Source organism: Neovison vison, chromosome 5, assembly GCF_020171115.1.
Source record: "Neovison vison isolate M4711 chromosome 5, ASM_NN_V1, whole genome shotgun sequence".
Taxonomy (NCBI): domain Eukaryota; kingdom Metazoa; phylum Chordata; class Mammalia; order Carnivora; family Mustelidae; genus Neogale; species Neogale vison.
In genome coordinates, this window is record NC_058095.1 from 38594895 (window position 1) to 38607449 (window position 12555).

General features: G+C 51.0%; 1 protein-coding gene across 1 annotated transcript; it reads left to right on the forward strand.

Moving 5' to 3' along the window:
• The first annotated feature begins 693 nt into the window (after positions 1-693).
• On the forward strand, positions 694-12365 carry MKS1 (MKS transition zone complex subunit 1). Its single transcript, XM_044248598.1, has 18 exons — positions 694-782; positions 1182-1291; positions 2516-2586; positions 3277-3432; positions 4666-4763; positions 4942-5070; positions 5339-5443; positions 6105-6213; positions 6746-6802; positions 7296-7338; positions 7594-7659; positions 9284-9354; positions 9692-9761; positions 9851-9958; positions 10652-10785; positions 11296-11378; positions 11464-11561; positions 11663-12365. Exons 1-18 carry the CDS (start codon positions 703-705, stop codon positions 11752-11754), a joined length of 1680 nt encoding a protein of 559 aa, XP_044104533.1. The 5' UTR covers positions 694-702; the 3' UTR covers positions 11755-12365.
• Positions 12366-12555: the final 190 nt, after the last annotated feature.

The window sequence follows — 12555 nt, forward strand, 5'->3', positions numbered from 1 at the left end:
TTTTCAGGAGGTCAGTAGAGTATCTTAAGGTGGCTTAAAAATCCGGAAATAACATATACAGGGGAAAAACCAGTTCAATAAAAACACATTTTCCTTCCTTACTGTTAGCTTCCTTGTTTCTTTTTTCTCCGGCTCAGTGAATACCAACACAAGGACTACTAACTCTTCTGACACTTTTTTTGGTTTTCTTCCAAGAATATATTTTCTTGTCTGAGTAAGTGCCAACGCCTTCCCTGACTCCTTTGGGAAGAATGGGTGTATTCTGTGAGTCATGTCCACGGATTTTCAGGACAGTTTCCGAGCATTCTGTGGAAGGCAGTGCGGCGTGGTGAGAAAAGTCGAATCCGAATCCGGGACTCAGGTCACCTGGTCTAGTCCCCATCACCATTTCTGAATCTACACGAAAAGGGCCGATGGCACTGCCTTGGTCTCCTCATTTATTAAGTGCATCACGTGCAGTCTTAGGTGTGAGCGAGCTTTGTCGCACACGTGGTAAGCGGTGACCCCGCAATACCCCAAACGCACCGCGCTCACAACCTCCACCTGGGCCGACTCACTTCGAGCGCGCGCCTGCGGCGCAGTGCAAGAAACCTTGGGTTGCGCGCGCAGCATCTCCTCCGCCTCCCGAGTCCCGCGTCCCTGTTGCCAGGGGAACTGGGGGCGGTGCGCTTTCCGGCGCTGTCGCGGCGAGTCACAGCTGTCATGGCGGAGGCGGTCTGGAGCACTGACACCGGGGAGGCTGTGTATCGCTCCCGGGACCCCGTGCGCAACTTGCGCCTCCGGTAGTCGCATCGTCCCAGAGCCCTGTGCTTTTATGCTCTCAGATAATTCGAGCCTGAACCTCACTTCTTGTTTGCTGAGTCCCCACTTGGGCTTTCAATCCCGACTCTGCCTCCTGGTCTCCCGGCGTCTCCCTCACTACCCTCAACCCGCTCCATTTACGGCTTCCAGACCTACCTAAACCCTTTCAAGCCTCTGCCCTTCTCAAATTCCTCAGAACTCTGTACCCAATGCACTTATCCGCACCCTTCCCCTTAAGACCCCCGGCCGTGCTCACGCGCGCACAACACACCTTGAAGCCCCACCCTCTTCTTTCTTTTGTTCCTCCCATCTTTGCTCTGTGTTCATCTTCAGGTTGTGTGTCTTGTAATGCGTGTTCTGGGCTTTTCTTTTCCTGACAGAGTCCACCTGCAAAGAATCACATCCAGCAACTTACTCCGTTACCAGCCTGCTGCCCAGCCTGGGAAGGACCTCATAGACTTGGCCACTTTTAGGCCTCACCCAACTGCCAGTGGGTGTATGGTGGTGATGTGACCCCTTGGGGACCTGGGGAAGGGCCTGGAGCGGTAGTTGCCTTTTAAGACAGAGTAGGCCCAGATCTGTAGTCTGAGAAACGGCATAGAGAGGTTGTGTTCCTTGCCCAGGGTCACATGGTTGGTAAATGTTGAAGCAAGGATTTGATCTCAAGCAATTTTAACTACTCCATTATGTTGTGCTAAGAAAATTGAGTAAGACCTGATTCTTGCCATCAAGAGCTGAACTGAACTATGGCCAGATGTTGTAAAATAACAGAAGACTATACTTTTGATAGGTTAAACATCTGCCTGGCAAACTAAATACTGATTGTGGCATTTTTTGCTAAGAGAAAATATGCTCCAAACTCCTAATGTATGCGTATACTATACATAAATGTCTGTACTATGCATACATATATACATAGTGTGTGTGTACTACATGCATGTATATAGTGTATAAATGTATACTTTAAATATATATATGTATATGCATATTTATGCCCACTACCTAAAACAATTTTAAAATTGGGGTCTGCTTGAAAAAGGGACATATTAACATCAACTGTGCTTCTGCAGTTTCCTTTTCTCAGAAGCCAGAAGAATGAGAAAGAGAGGACAGTGTGTTTGTGTTAAATCACTAGTCTCTCTGCATTTGTTGTATCTGTTCAGATATATTCCCAGGCATGAGTGTGCGCTGGTGTGTTATGAAGCACATGTCTCAAAAAGCCATACTCAGCCAAGAGTGTATTTGGTTTGGTTCTTTAAGTGATAATTTATTTGCTTTTCCTCTTCTCTTCTGGCGCTTTGTTTCCTAAGGTTACAGTGCTTGTGGTTCTAGACGTATGGCTTCAGGAACAGTAAAGACAAGGATGCCAGGGCTCCTTTCTAGCAAATGTGGACAGTGGGATTGAGGAAGAGCTATCCAGCCTATATCCTGAATTTAACTCTTGACACTGAATTAGATTAAATAATTCCTGGGAGCCATACCTTCCTTTTATTCAAATTAGAGTGATAATTAAGACTGCTTGGGCCTAATCCTGGCTTCTACATACATCTATAGCCTCTCTAACTTTTGTTTAGAGTGAGCACTTAATAAATCCCCAAACTCCAGCTGGTTTTGTGGCAAATATTAGAGCAGGGACTTGGGTTATAACCAGTCACAGAGTGAAAGGTGGGGCTGATTTGACTCAAACATTTGACTCACTCTGTGGTCTTTGGAGGTGGACACCGCTCAGAGGAAGAGGAAGAGGAAGAGGTTGTGATTGGGTGGCAGGAGAAGCTCTTCAGCCAGGTGAGCCCATGCCACCTCTCCACTCAGTTTACATCCACCTGCTCCGCCTCCACCTGGCTGGTAGCAGGGAAGCCTTCCTGATACATACCGCCTAACTGATTTCCAGAAAATTATAGTTTATACTTTCCCCTGTTTTTTTTTTTTTTTAAGATTTTATCCTTTTATTTGGGGGGGGAGGGGAGAGAGAGAGAGAGCATGAGTGGGGGGAGTGGCAGAGGGAGAGGGAGAAACAGACTCTCCATGGAACATGGAGCCTGACATGGGGCTTAATCCCAGGATCTAGAGATCATGAACTGAGCCAAAGGCAGACCTGCTTAACTGACTGAGCCACACAGGTGCTGCCCCCCTCACCCCCCATTGTGTTTAAAGGGCAATATGACATAGTGAATGACACTACCCAGTTCTATGATCCTGGGTAAAACACTTTTCAGTTCTGGGTGAAATCTGCTGTCTGTAACAGGGTCTGGACCCAGACCTAGACCAGGGTCTAATTGTTCTAGACCCTCACTCTGCTTCCATTTAGCTCTAACATTCTTTGGATCCCCTGCCCTCAGTTAGTTCAGATAAGTGGAAGTTGGCTATGGGAACATATCAAATTACACTGGCTCTATAGAACTGATTTGATGAAACAGTTACAGGAACAAAAGTTTGACACATTCTCAGTAGATCTCTGTGTCCTTGTGACTTCAGTTTGAAGTAGATCTGTACCGAAATGAAGCAGCTTGTCAGAGCCCTTTGGATCATCAGTACCGACAGGAGATCCTGAAACTGGAGGATTCGGGCGGCAGGAAGAACCGACGAATTTTTACCTACACAGACTCTGATAGATACACCAATGTGGAGGAGGTATTTTTTTTCCTGGGCTCCCATAGCTTCCTTCTTTCCCTCCGCTAGCTTTCTGGCCTCATTGGGTTCTGTGAGTTAAACCAGAAGCCTGTTCAGACAGGCAGCCTCTCCAGAAACTGCCTGGTGCTGCTGGTAGCCCAGCTGGTGTCCGGGCCCAGTCTTCAGGTGGTGTGGCTGCTGCTCCTTCTCCACCTGCTAGAGGGCCTGGGGGAGCAGGCAGCATCTCTCATGATAGGCAAGCTAGAGACCCAGGGAAGACTTCCTCCATGCCTCATGAGATAAGGCAGGTGGGTGGAGCCTTGAACCATCTAGATAATGCAGCCACAATTCTGAATCTACAGGTTTCAAGAAGGATTCAGAGTGGGTGCTCTGTTCCCCAGTGCTCACATACCCTTATGTTTGCCTCAGTCCCTGTATGACATGTTCTTTCTTCTCAGGAGATTTTTAAAATTCCTTGAGAGAAAAGCCTGTATTTTCTGATTTTTGCCTATGACCTTTGTAGCTCTGCAAGGAGCAGGTATTAAATGAATGTTTTTGAAAGACTGATGCTTATGTTAGGTAACATATAAAGGTTGGGTTTTCTGTTTTAGAAAAGTAAATGAAATTAGTTAGTGCTGAATTACCCATGGGAGGACTTTTCACAGGATACTTTGTATCCCATTTGGCATCTTTCAAGTACCTGGTAACATCAGCATCTACCAGGCACACTCACTCAACTTTTTGTTGGTATGTACTCAGAGATTGCAGACTCATTTATTTTTTTTAAAAGATTGATTTATTTATTTGAGAGAGCACATGCATGGTGGGGTAGGGGCAGAGGGAGAGAAAGAGAGAATCTCCAGCAGATTCCGGTGCTGAGCGTGGAGCCCGATGAGGGGCTCGATCCTAGGATCCCAAAGATCATGACCTGAGGCAAAACCAAGAATCAAACATTCAACTGACTGTGCCACCCAGGTGCCCCTGCAGATAGACTCATTTTAATGTTAGCATAAATAAACTCATTTCTGAAGGATGATATGCTGTTAAAATCTTGGAACAAACCAAGGCATGGTAGGAATCTTCTTTGGCTTCTTTGTGTGACTGCTCCCCTCCCCTAAGGTTTATAACTGTGAGGTGGGTGTACCCCTTAGATACAGGTTCCAGATGAGGTTTCAAAAGGAGGGCTTGCCTTCAGCACTTCATCCCACATGGCCCTGACCAGATGGGTCACACAGGGCTGTTCTCTTTCCCTAGCACTGTCAGAAAATGACCACTGCAGCCCAGGAGGCACCATCATTCTTGGTGGAACGGATGGCCAACGTCAGGCGGCGACGGCAGGACAGGCGAGGGATGTGAGTACAAATAAGTAGGGGGTTGGGGCGGGGGGCTTCGTAGTCCTTCCAGGCCAGTGTCTGGGTATGTCTGCCACCTCGAGCTTCCCATTCTGCAGGAGGCCTCCTCCGGGTGTGCTCCCCCAGGTGCTTCCTTTGGGCTCTTCAGGGGGTGCCGCTTTCCTGTGGTGTCTTCCAGGGAGGGCGGCATCCTCAAGTCACGGATTGTCACCTGGGAACCCTCAGAAGAGTTTGTCAGGAACAACCATGTCATCAACACCCCTCTTCAGACAATGTACATCATGGCAGACCTGGGACCCTACGGGAAGTGAGTGAAGCCCTCACTGCCCAGCTCAGATCCTCCTCCTCTTCTCGTCACCCATCACATACCCTGTTATAGTCCCCCCTGGGGAATGCAGAAGGGAGGGACTGTTTCTTCTTTTTCCTCTTAGTCGTACTCAGAAGAAGGCATTTGACTATGACAGTTCTCACTCCAGCCTCTGTCCTCTCCCCTGACGTGGGCTGACTACCTCTTCCTCTCTCCGGTTAGTGGGACCAGCAGTGTTGAACCTGGGTATTGATTTCCTGGTTTCTAGGCTTGGCTATAAGAAGTATGAACATGTCCTCTGTACTCTGAAAGTGGACAGCAATGGTGTGATCACAGTAAAACCTGACTTCACTGGCCTCAAAGGGCCCTACAGGTGAGGAGAGGAAGAGAGGGGGCGTGGGGACTGGCATTCCTTTTCTTGGCTTCACTTCTTGCCCCAAGTTGAGGAGATTCTGAGAAAGTCCTTCATCTGTCCTGGTTTCTAAATTCCCAGCTAATGGTTCATATTCTCTTTTATAAGAGACCATTAGCATCCTGGGGACCCTGTTCTTGGAAAGTGGGCAGCTGTACCAGTTTGAAAGAGCTAAGGAACTTCAGTGGCGTTGTTAAGTGAAAATAATTCTCTGTGCTGCTGCCTGCAGGAACCAGCCAGAGCAGGGCAGGACGAGCTCAGCCAGGTCTCTTCCTCTGGCCTGACTCTTGCTACCTCCCTGTCTTACAGTAAAAGAGCTATAGATTAGAAAGGACCTAAGCCTACCTGTTTGTTTTTTAGGCGAGAGAACTGGTTGCCAGGAATGTCATGCTTTAGGGTTTCCGCATGACTTTGAGGCAGAAATGGGCCCCCAACCCACGCTCCATGTCCACTTTAATGCGCTTTCTGCTTTTCCATTTTGTTTCCCTCACCTGCTCATCGTTCTGGCCACTTTCGTCCTCGTTCGCTTTGAGCAAGGTGTATGGCCAATGATGGCCCATTCCTGGGCTAGGTCTGGAGAGATCTCATCAGAGCTGGTCTTTCTGTGGCTTTGACCTTACAGAATTGAGTCCGAGGGGGAGAAGCAGGAGCTGTGGAAGTATACAGTGGACAATGTGTCCTCCCTCGCGCAGCCAGAGGAGGAGGAGCGGGAACAGCGTGTGTTCAAGGATGTAAGAGTGACCTCCTTCCAAGTGCAGGGATGAGCCTAGGTGCCTGGGAGCTGAGACCGTGTCTGAGGTTCATGCCCACATTTGCAGGGTCTTTCTTACTGGCCCTTTCCCGACATAGGAAGCACTGCTGACATATCAGACCCGAGCTTTTGATCCTACCGTAACATCATAATAATAACAATGGCCATTTATTTGAGCATGTACCATGCTCTGTGAGGCCTGTCACGTACTTTATTTCCTCACTTTAAGGTGAATGCTTTTATTATTACCATTTTATAAATGAGGAAGTTGAGATTGAAAAGCTAAGAAGTCTGCCCAAGGTCATGGGGCTTATAAGTGCCAGGAACAGGACTGGGCCCCAGAGCAGCAGACTCCGGAGCTTCTGTTACTTGAAAAAGTTGGCGGTGTGGATGCTTCAGCCTGGGCTCTCTGTGGCATTTCCTGTTACAGCATCTTTTCTCCCTCCCATTCAGAACTGACCCCGGTCTGGCTGGGTTTGCATCTTGAGTTTGCTTATGGTTTGTTTCCTCAGCTTTATGGCCGGCACAAGGAGTATCTCAGCAGCCTCGTGGGCACAGACTTTGAGATGGTGAGTGGCTTGGCTTCCTGCCCCACCACAAGCCGGCTTTAGCCAGAGCATTCGGACTGTGGCTGAGTAACATCGTGTCTCTTAAAGGACATGGCTTCTGGCTTCATGCCAGAAGGAAATCAGAGTCTAGCATATAGAGCACATTTCTTGTTAGGTGTTTTAAAATATAGCAGAGGTGCATGGGTGGCTCGGTTAAGCCTCCGACTCTTGATTTCAGCTCAGGCTGTGATCTCATGAGGTAAGGGTCTTGAGATAAGCCCCGCGTTGGGCTCCATGCTCAGCGCAGAGTCTGCTTGAGATCCTCTCCCTCTACACCTCCCGCCCACCCCCCAGCCTTGCTCGTGTGAAGGCAGAGCGGGGAGGAAGCACACGGCAGCACATAAGGCAGCTGCCAGTGTCAGGTCTTCCAGGGATTGGTGAACGGCTGGAGGACAAGTGCTGACTCCCCTGGACTTCCTGGCTCCTGATCCTGTCCCACTTCTCTCTTCTTTAGACTGTACCAGGTGCCCTCCGGCTCTTTGTAAACGGAGAGGTGGGTAAGTGCCTTGCCAGACAGGGATCCCCTGATGCTTGGGCAAGGCCCCGACAGCTGTGAGGTAATCCGTCCCCCCTGGTGGAGGTGCTGGCTTGTCTGCCCTACTTGGGAAACTCAGTCGTGAGCCTTTCCTGGAAGCGCAGGGAGTTCCTGGCCCTCAAGGGCCTTGCTTCCTGAAGTGCATAGGCCCTTCAGTACAGGGTTGGGTGCTAAGGGTGACAGGAGAATAAGCTAAAATCGTTTCTTGTTTTCTTAGTTTCAGCACAAGGCTATGAGTATGACAATCTCTACGTCCACTTCTTTGTGGAATTGCCATCTACTAGTAAGTAATATTCCTAAGTTTCTTTTATATCCATTCTGATAGTTTTGTAGAGGCATTAAGTCATGCTTCCCCACTTTGTTTTTGTTTTTTTTTTTTTAAGATTTTATTTATTTATTTGACAGACAGAGATCACAAGTAGGCAGAGAGGCAGGCAGAGAGAGTGGGGGAAGCAGGCTTCCTGCTTGAGCAGGGAGCCTGATGCGGGGCTCGATCCCAGGACCCTGGGATCATGACCTGAGCCAAAGGCAGATGCTTTAACCCACTGAGCCACCCAGGCGCCCTAGGCTTCCCCACTTTTTTCAGTGAAACTGTGACTGTTCTTTTCAAGGTCATAGATCACTTTGAAGTTGTCAAATCCTGTGGTGACATCTTTGCATTCCTGCTACATGACCTCTGAGAAGCACGTGGCACAGCTCACGTTTCCTCACTCGAACTCTCCTCTTGGCTTCTGGCTCCACGCTCCTCTCTTTGCTCTCATTGGTGGCTCATGAATCCCCTTGGCTCTTGGCTCATCTGTTGATCTCAGAGCTGTAGAGTGTCCAGGGCTGGGCCTGGGCCTTCTATTTCTCCCTCTCTGTAGTCTTTCTAGGTGGTTCCATCCATCTCATGGCTTGTCTACTACGTATGTCCAAGGCCCCTAGTATTCTCTCTAGCCTTGGCCTTTTCCCCGAACTTCAGGCTCATATCCGCTTGTCATTCCTGCCTAACATGATCCAAGAACTCTTGATTCTCCCTCCTGCGTCAAACCGGCCTTCTTAGTCTTCCCTAAGGGACATGATGATGCCATTTACTTAGTTGCTGCTGCCAAAAACCTGGTAGACATCCTCGATTCCTCACTTTGTCTAGCTTCCCACAGCTAGTCATTCCATCAACAGTTTCTGTTGGCTCTAGCTTCCGAAGATGTCCCCGGCCCCTCTATCAAGCACCTTGCACCAAACCTCCTCCGTCTCCCAGGCCCATGAATTAACTTTCTAACTTACCCCTTTGCTTCCTTTACAGTTCCTTTGCCACAGACACCACAGCCAAATGGAACCTTTAAAAATGTGAATTAGTTGGATCTTTCTTGAACTTTAAACCCCAACAGCTTTCCCTCCCACTTAGAGTAAAATCCTAGCTCCAAAGCTAGAGCAAGCTGGCCCCTGCCGATCTCTCCCTTACAATATTCCAGCCATACTTTCTGTTTTTGAACATGTCAGGTTTATTTCCTCCTTAGGGCCTTTTGGAGGTCATTTCCTTTATCTGAAACCCTTTCTGTCCTATCTTTGCATGACTGAGTTCAGGTCTCAGCCCAGGTGTCCCCTCTGAGAGGTATTCCCTCACCACCCGATCTAAGAGCCTGCTCTGTATTTAGTACGGCCTCTGTCACTACCTGATAGCCTCTTGTTGGTTTGTTGCCTGTGTCCCCCACAAGCTGGCATGCTAGCTCCTTGAGAGACAGGGATCACTTCTGTTTGCCCACCACGATATCCCCAGTGACTGGTCATGGCACATAGGAGACACTCAGCAAATGTTAGGTGAACGTTGATGTGTGTGAATGCATGAAGAGGTGAAGGAACTTTGTTCTTTTCTCAACCCCCCACCTCCCTCCCAGGTCAGTTTACCATATATGGTCTTTGGCTTTCAGATTGGTCAAGCCCAGCATTCCAGCAGCTCTCAGGAATAACACAGACCTGTGCCACCAAATCCCTGGGAATGGTATGGAAAACAGGAGGGCTCTCTGGCAGGGGAGCGGGACTCTGGAGATTATTGGGCACCAGCGGGGGGAGCAGTCCGAGTTGCGTCCGGCCCTTCTCTGTAGGCTCTCAGGCTGCCGCCTGGTGCAGGGCTTCCCTCTCTGTCTTTCTGAGGATGGTAGCAGCTTATATGTGGGTGCTCTGTCCCGTCTCAGCCTCTTATTTCCCCTGTTGCGGGGGGGTGAATAGTTTTTCTTTCTTCCGTGTGAAGGTGTCACTGGCCTCAGAGAGAACAGATTCTCAGTGAGGCCTTGCCTACCCCATGACCCTGAGTATGAAATAACACTTCTCTTGTTTAGGATAAGGTGGCTTACTTCTCCTACCCGTTCACATTTGAGGCCTCCTTCCTCCATGAAGACGAATCTGCTGGTGAGTAGCTCAGTAGATCCTGGGCCCAGGCTGTCCTCTGGTGGGGGGAAGGCCTCCTGTGACCTGGCTGCTTCTCTCACTTTTCCCAGATGCCCTCCCGGAGTGGCCTGTGCTCTACTGTGAGGTCCTCTCGCTGGACTTCTGGCAGAGGTATCGTGTGGAAGGCTATGGCGCTGTGGTGCTGCCTGCCACCCCAGGTGATGTCTCGTCCCCGCCCTCCACGTGGCCCACATGCCCCAGCTCTGAGGACCGAGACTAACACTTCTCAAACATTTGGCCTCTCCCAGGGAGGAGGAGGCACGGTTTGGAATTAGAAGCATTGAATTTGCTGGATTCCTTGCTCCTTTGAGGCCTTCTCCCTGTTCCCTGAGAGACAGCTGAGTGAGCCAGCGGCTGACTCGGAAGCCGAGCAGCCCGGGCGTCTGTGGCATCTGTTCCGAGCGCCTCTGTTTTGACTCTCAGCCTAGAGGGAGGCGCTCAGGCAGGGTGGGCTCTTGGCATCCGTACATTGAATGGATCGGCATTCATTTTGAAATAAGAACCGCTGTGTCCTGTGTGCTGGGCATTGTGTACGTGCTTCCCGGGTAATCCCACCAGCCACTCCGCAAGGTGGAGGCATTACCATTGCCCTTTTACTAGTGAGGGGCACGGGGCTCGGAGGAGTGAAGAAACTTCTGCTGGGTACACAGGTAATAACTGGCAGAGCTGAGGTGTGAATTTCTAGCCGACTGATTTCCAAGCAGGTACCCCAGACCACCAGGATCCCCTCCTCAGAGGTCAGGTCGTCCCCAGACAAGGTGTTCCAGTGGTGGCTAGGCTTGTGTCACTGCTGGGAGTCCAGTGAGGGACCGCATGCCCTCTCTGGCTGAGGCCCCACTCTCCCGGCACAGGCTCGCACACCCTGACAGTCCCCACGTGGAGGCCCATGGAGCTCGGCACGCTGGCTGAGCTGAGGAGGTTTTTCATCGGCGGCTCTCTGGAACTGGAGGACTTTTCCTACGTGCGGATACCAGGAACCTTCAAGGTACCTTTTGTCTCAGGGCAGACTTCACGCTGGGAGCTTAGGTTCCTATCTCTTCTGCAGAAGGTGGGATCAGGATTAAGGCCCCTTTGTTGCCTCATTATTACTTAGTCCCTTCTTTCCCATGGCTTCAGCTGGAGGTCATGGCCACATCTTAAACCAGGTGCAGACATCTACACTGCTATCGTGGGAGATCTTGGGAAATGAGTAGATTTAAAGTCCTGTCAGAGTGACTGGCCACTCCTTCCAGACCATCACTGAGGCTTCAGTCACCAAAGGTGGCGAGGATTGGCAGACCTCTTCTCAGACTGCTTATTCTCAGCTGAGGTTGGGGCATCCCCTGATGTACAGTTGGGAGCCCCACGTTAACCTTGAGGTGATGGAGTCTGGGTGCTAGGAGGAGGTCCCACCCAGTGGATCTCTTTTCCAAGAGAGGGAGTAAGAATGGGTCTGCACAGTGCTTGGGGTCTAGAACCCCCAGAAACCTGACACTGTCTTAACTGCATGCCTCAGGGGGAGCGTCTGAGCCGCTTTGGTTTCCGCACCGAGACCACTGGCAGCGTCACCTTCCGCTTGCACTGCCTACAGCAGTCCAGGTGAGTGACCCCGGCCCTCCGCCTTGGGGAGCCTTACCCCATGGGCTGGGCAGCAGCCCTGACCATGTGCTGGGCTTCTGTGCAGGGCCTTCATGGAGTCAAGTTCCCTCCGGAAAAGGATGCGGAGCGTGCTGGACCGTCTGGAAGGGTTCAGCCAGCAGAGTTCCGTTCACAATGTGCTGGGTAGGTTTCCCTCCACCCCTTAGCCAGCCACCCCGCATTGGCACAAGCCCCACCCCTCCCCACACCTCGGTGGCTGACCACTCCACTTGCTCCCCTCACAGAGGCCTTTCGTCGCGCCCGGCGCCGCATGCAGGAGGCCCGAGAAAGCCTTCCCCAGGACCTCGTGAGCGCCTCGGGGACCATGGTTTCCTAGCTCACAGCGGCCCTGTCCCCCTTCCCCCCTGTGCAAGAGGATAAGACGGGTGACGTTTGAGGCTGGTGTCGTCCTGCCTCTTCATCTTTCTCCCCAGCGACCCCACCAGCCTGCTGAGACCCAGAAGAGCAGAGAGTCCCAGGCCGGTGCCTCTGCCTAGTCTTCGGCAGGGCCTCCCTCTGCTGGGGGCGGTACCGCTGGAGAGCTGCGATCCCTCTCTGCATATTTCAGTTCCTGCGAGCGGCTGTCATGCCAGGGCAGGCTTGCTGGGTTAGCCCAGTGTGGGGTGACCCCACCATTAGTCCTGTCCTCACACAGCCTCTTTTCTGGCTTGTCTCGCTGTCTTGAGAGCAGAGAGCTGCAGGCGCCTCCTGCCTCACAGCCTGCGTTCCAAGCGGAGGCTCAAGAAAGGAAGAGGAGAAGATCCTGAATGCCTGGCCTGGGAGCCTCGGCCTCCTCTTTCCAGGGTAGCCTCCTCCTGCCACTCGGGGCTTGTTGGATTTGGGATACAAGGAAATGAAGGCTGAAGGCAGTGCCCAGTCCTTTCTGCTAGCCGGGTAGTATCTTTTATTGTGTTTTTTGTACATAAAAACTTTTTGTACTGACTAACATGCTGGCATGACCAGGGTATTCTCCTGAACCTTCCCTTTTCTGCCCTTCCACTCAAGAGTGTCTGGAGTCAGCCCACAAGAGAGGCTTAGGGGTTAGTCCCAGTGGGGCCCTGGCAGTACTCCTCTCAAACGTTTGGAGCAAAGCACGAAGCTGAGACTGTGCCCTCCCCAGCCTAATGCAGAAACCAGC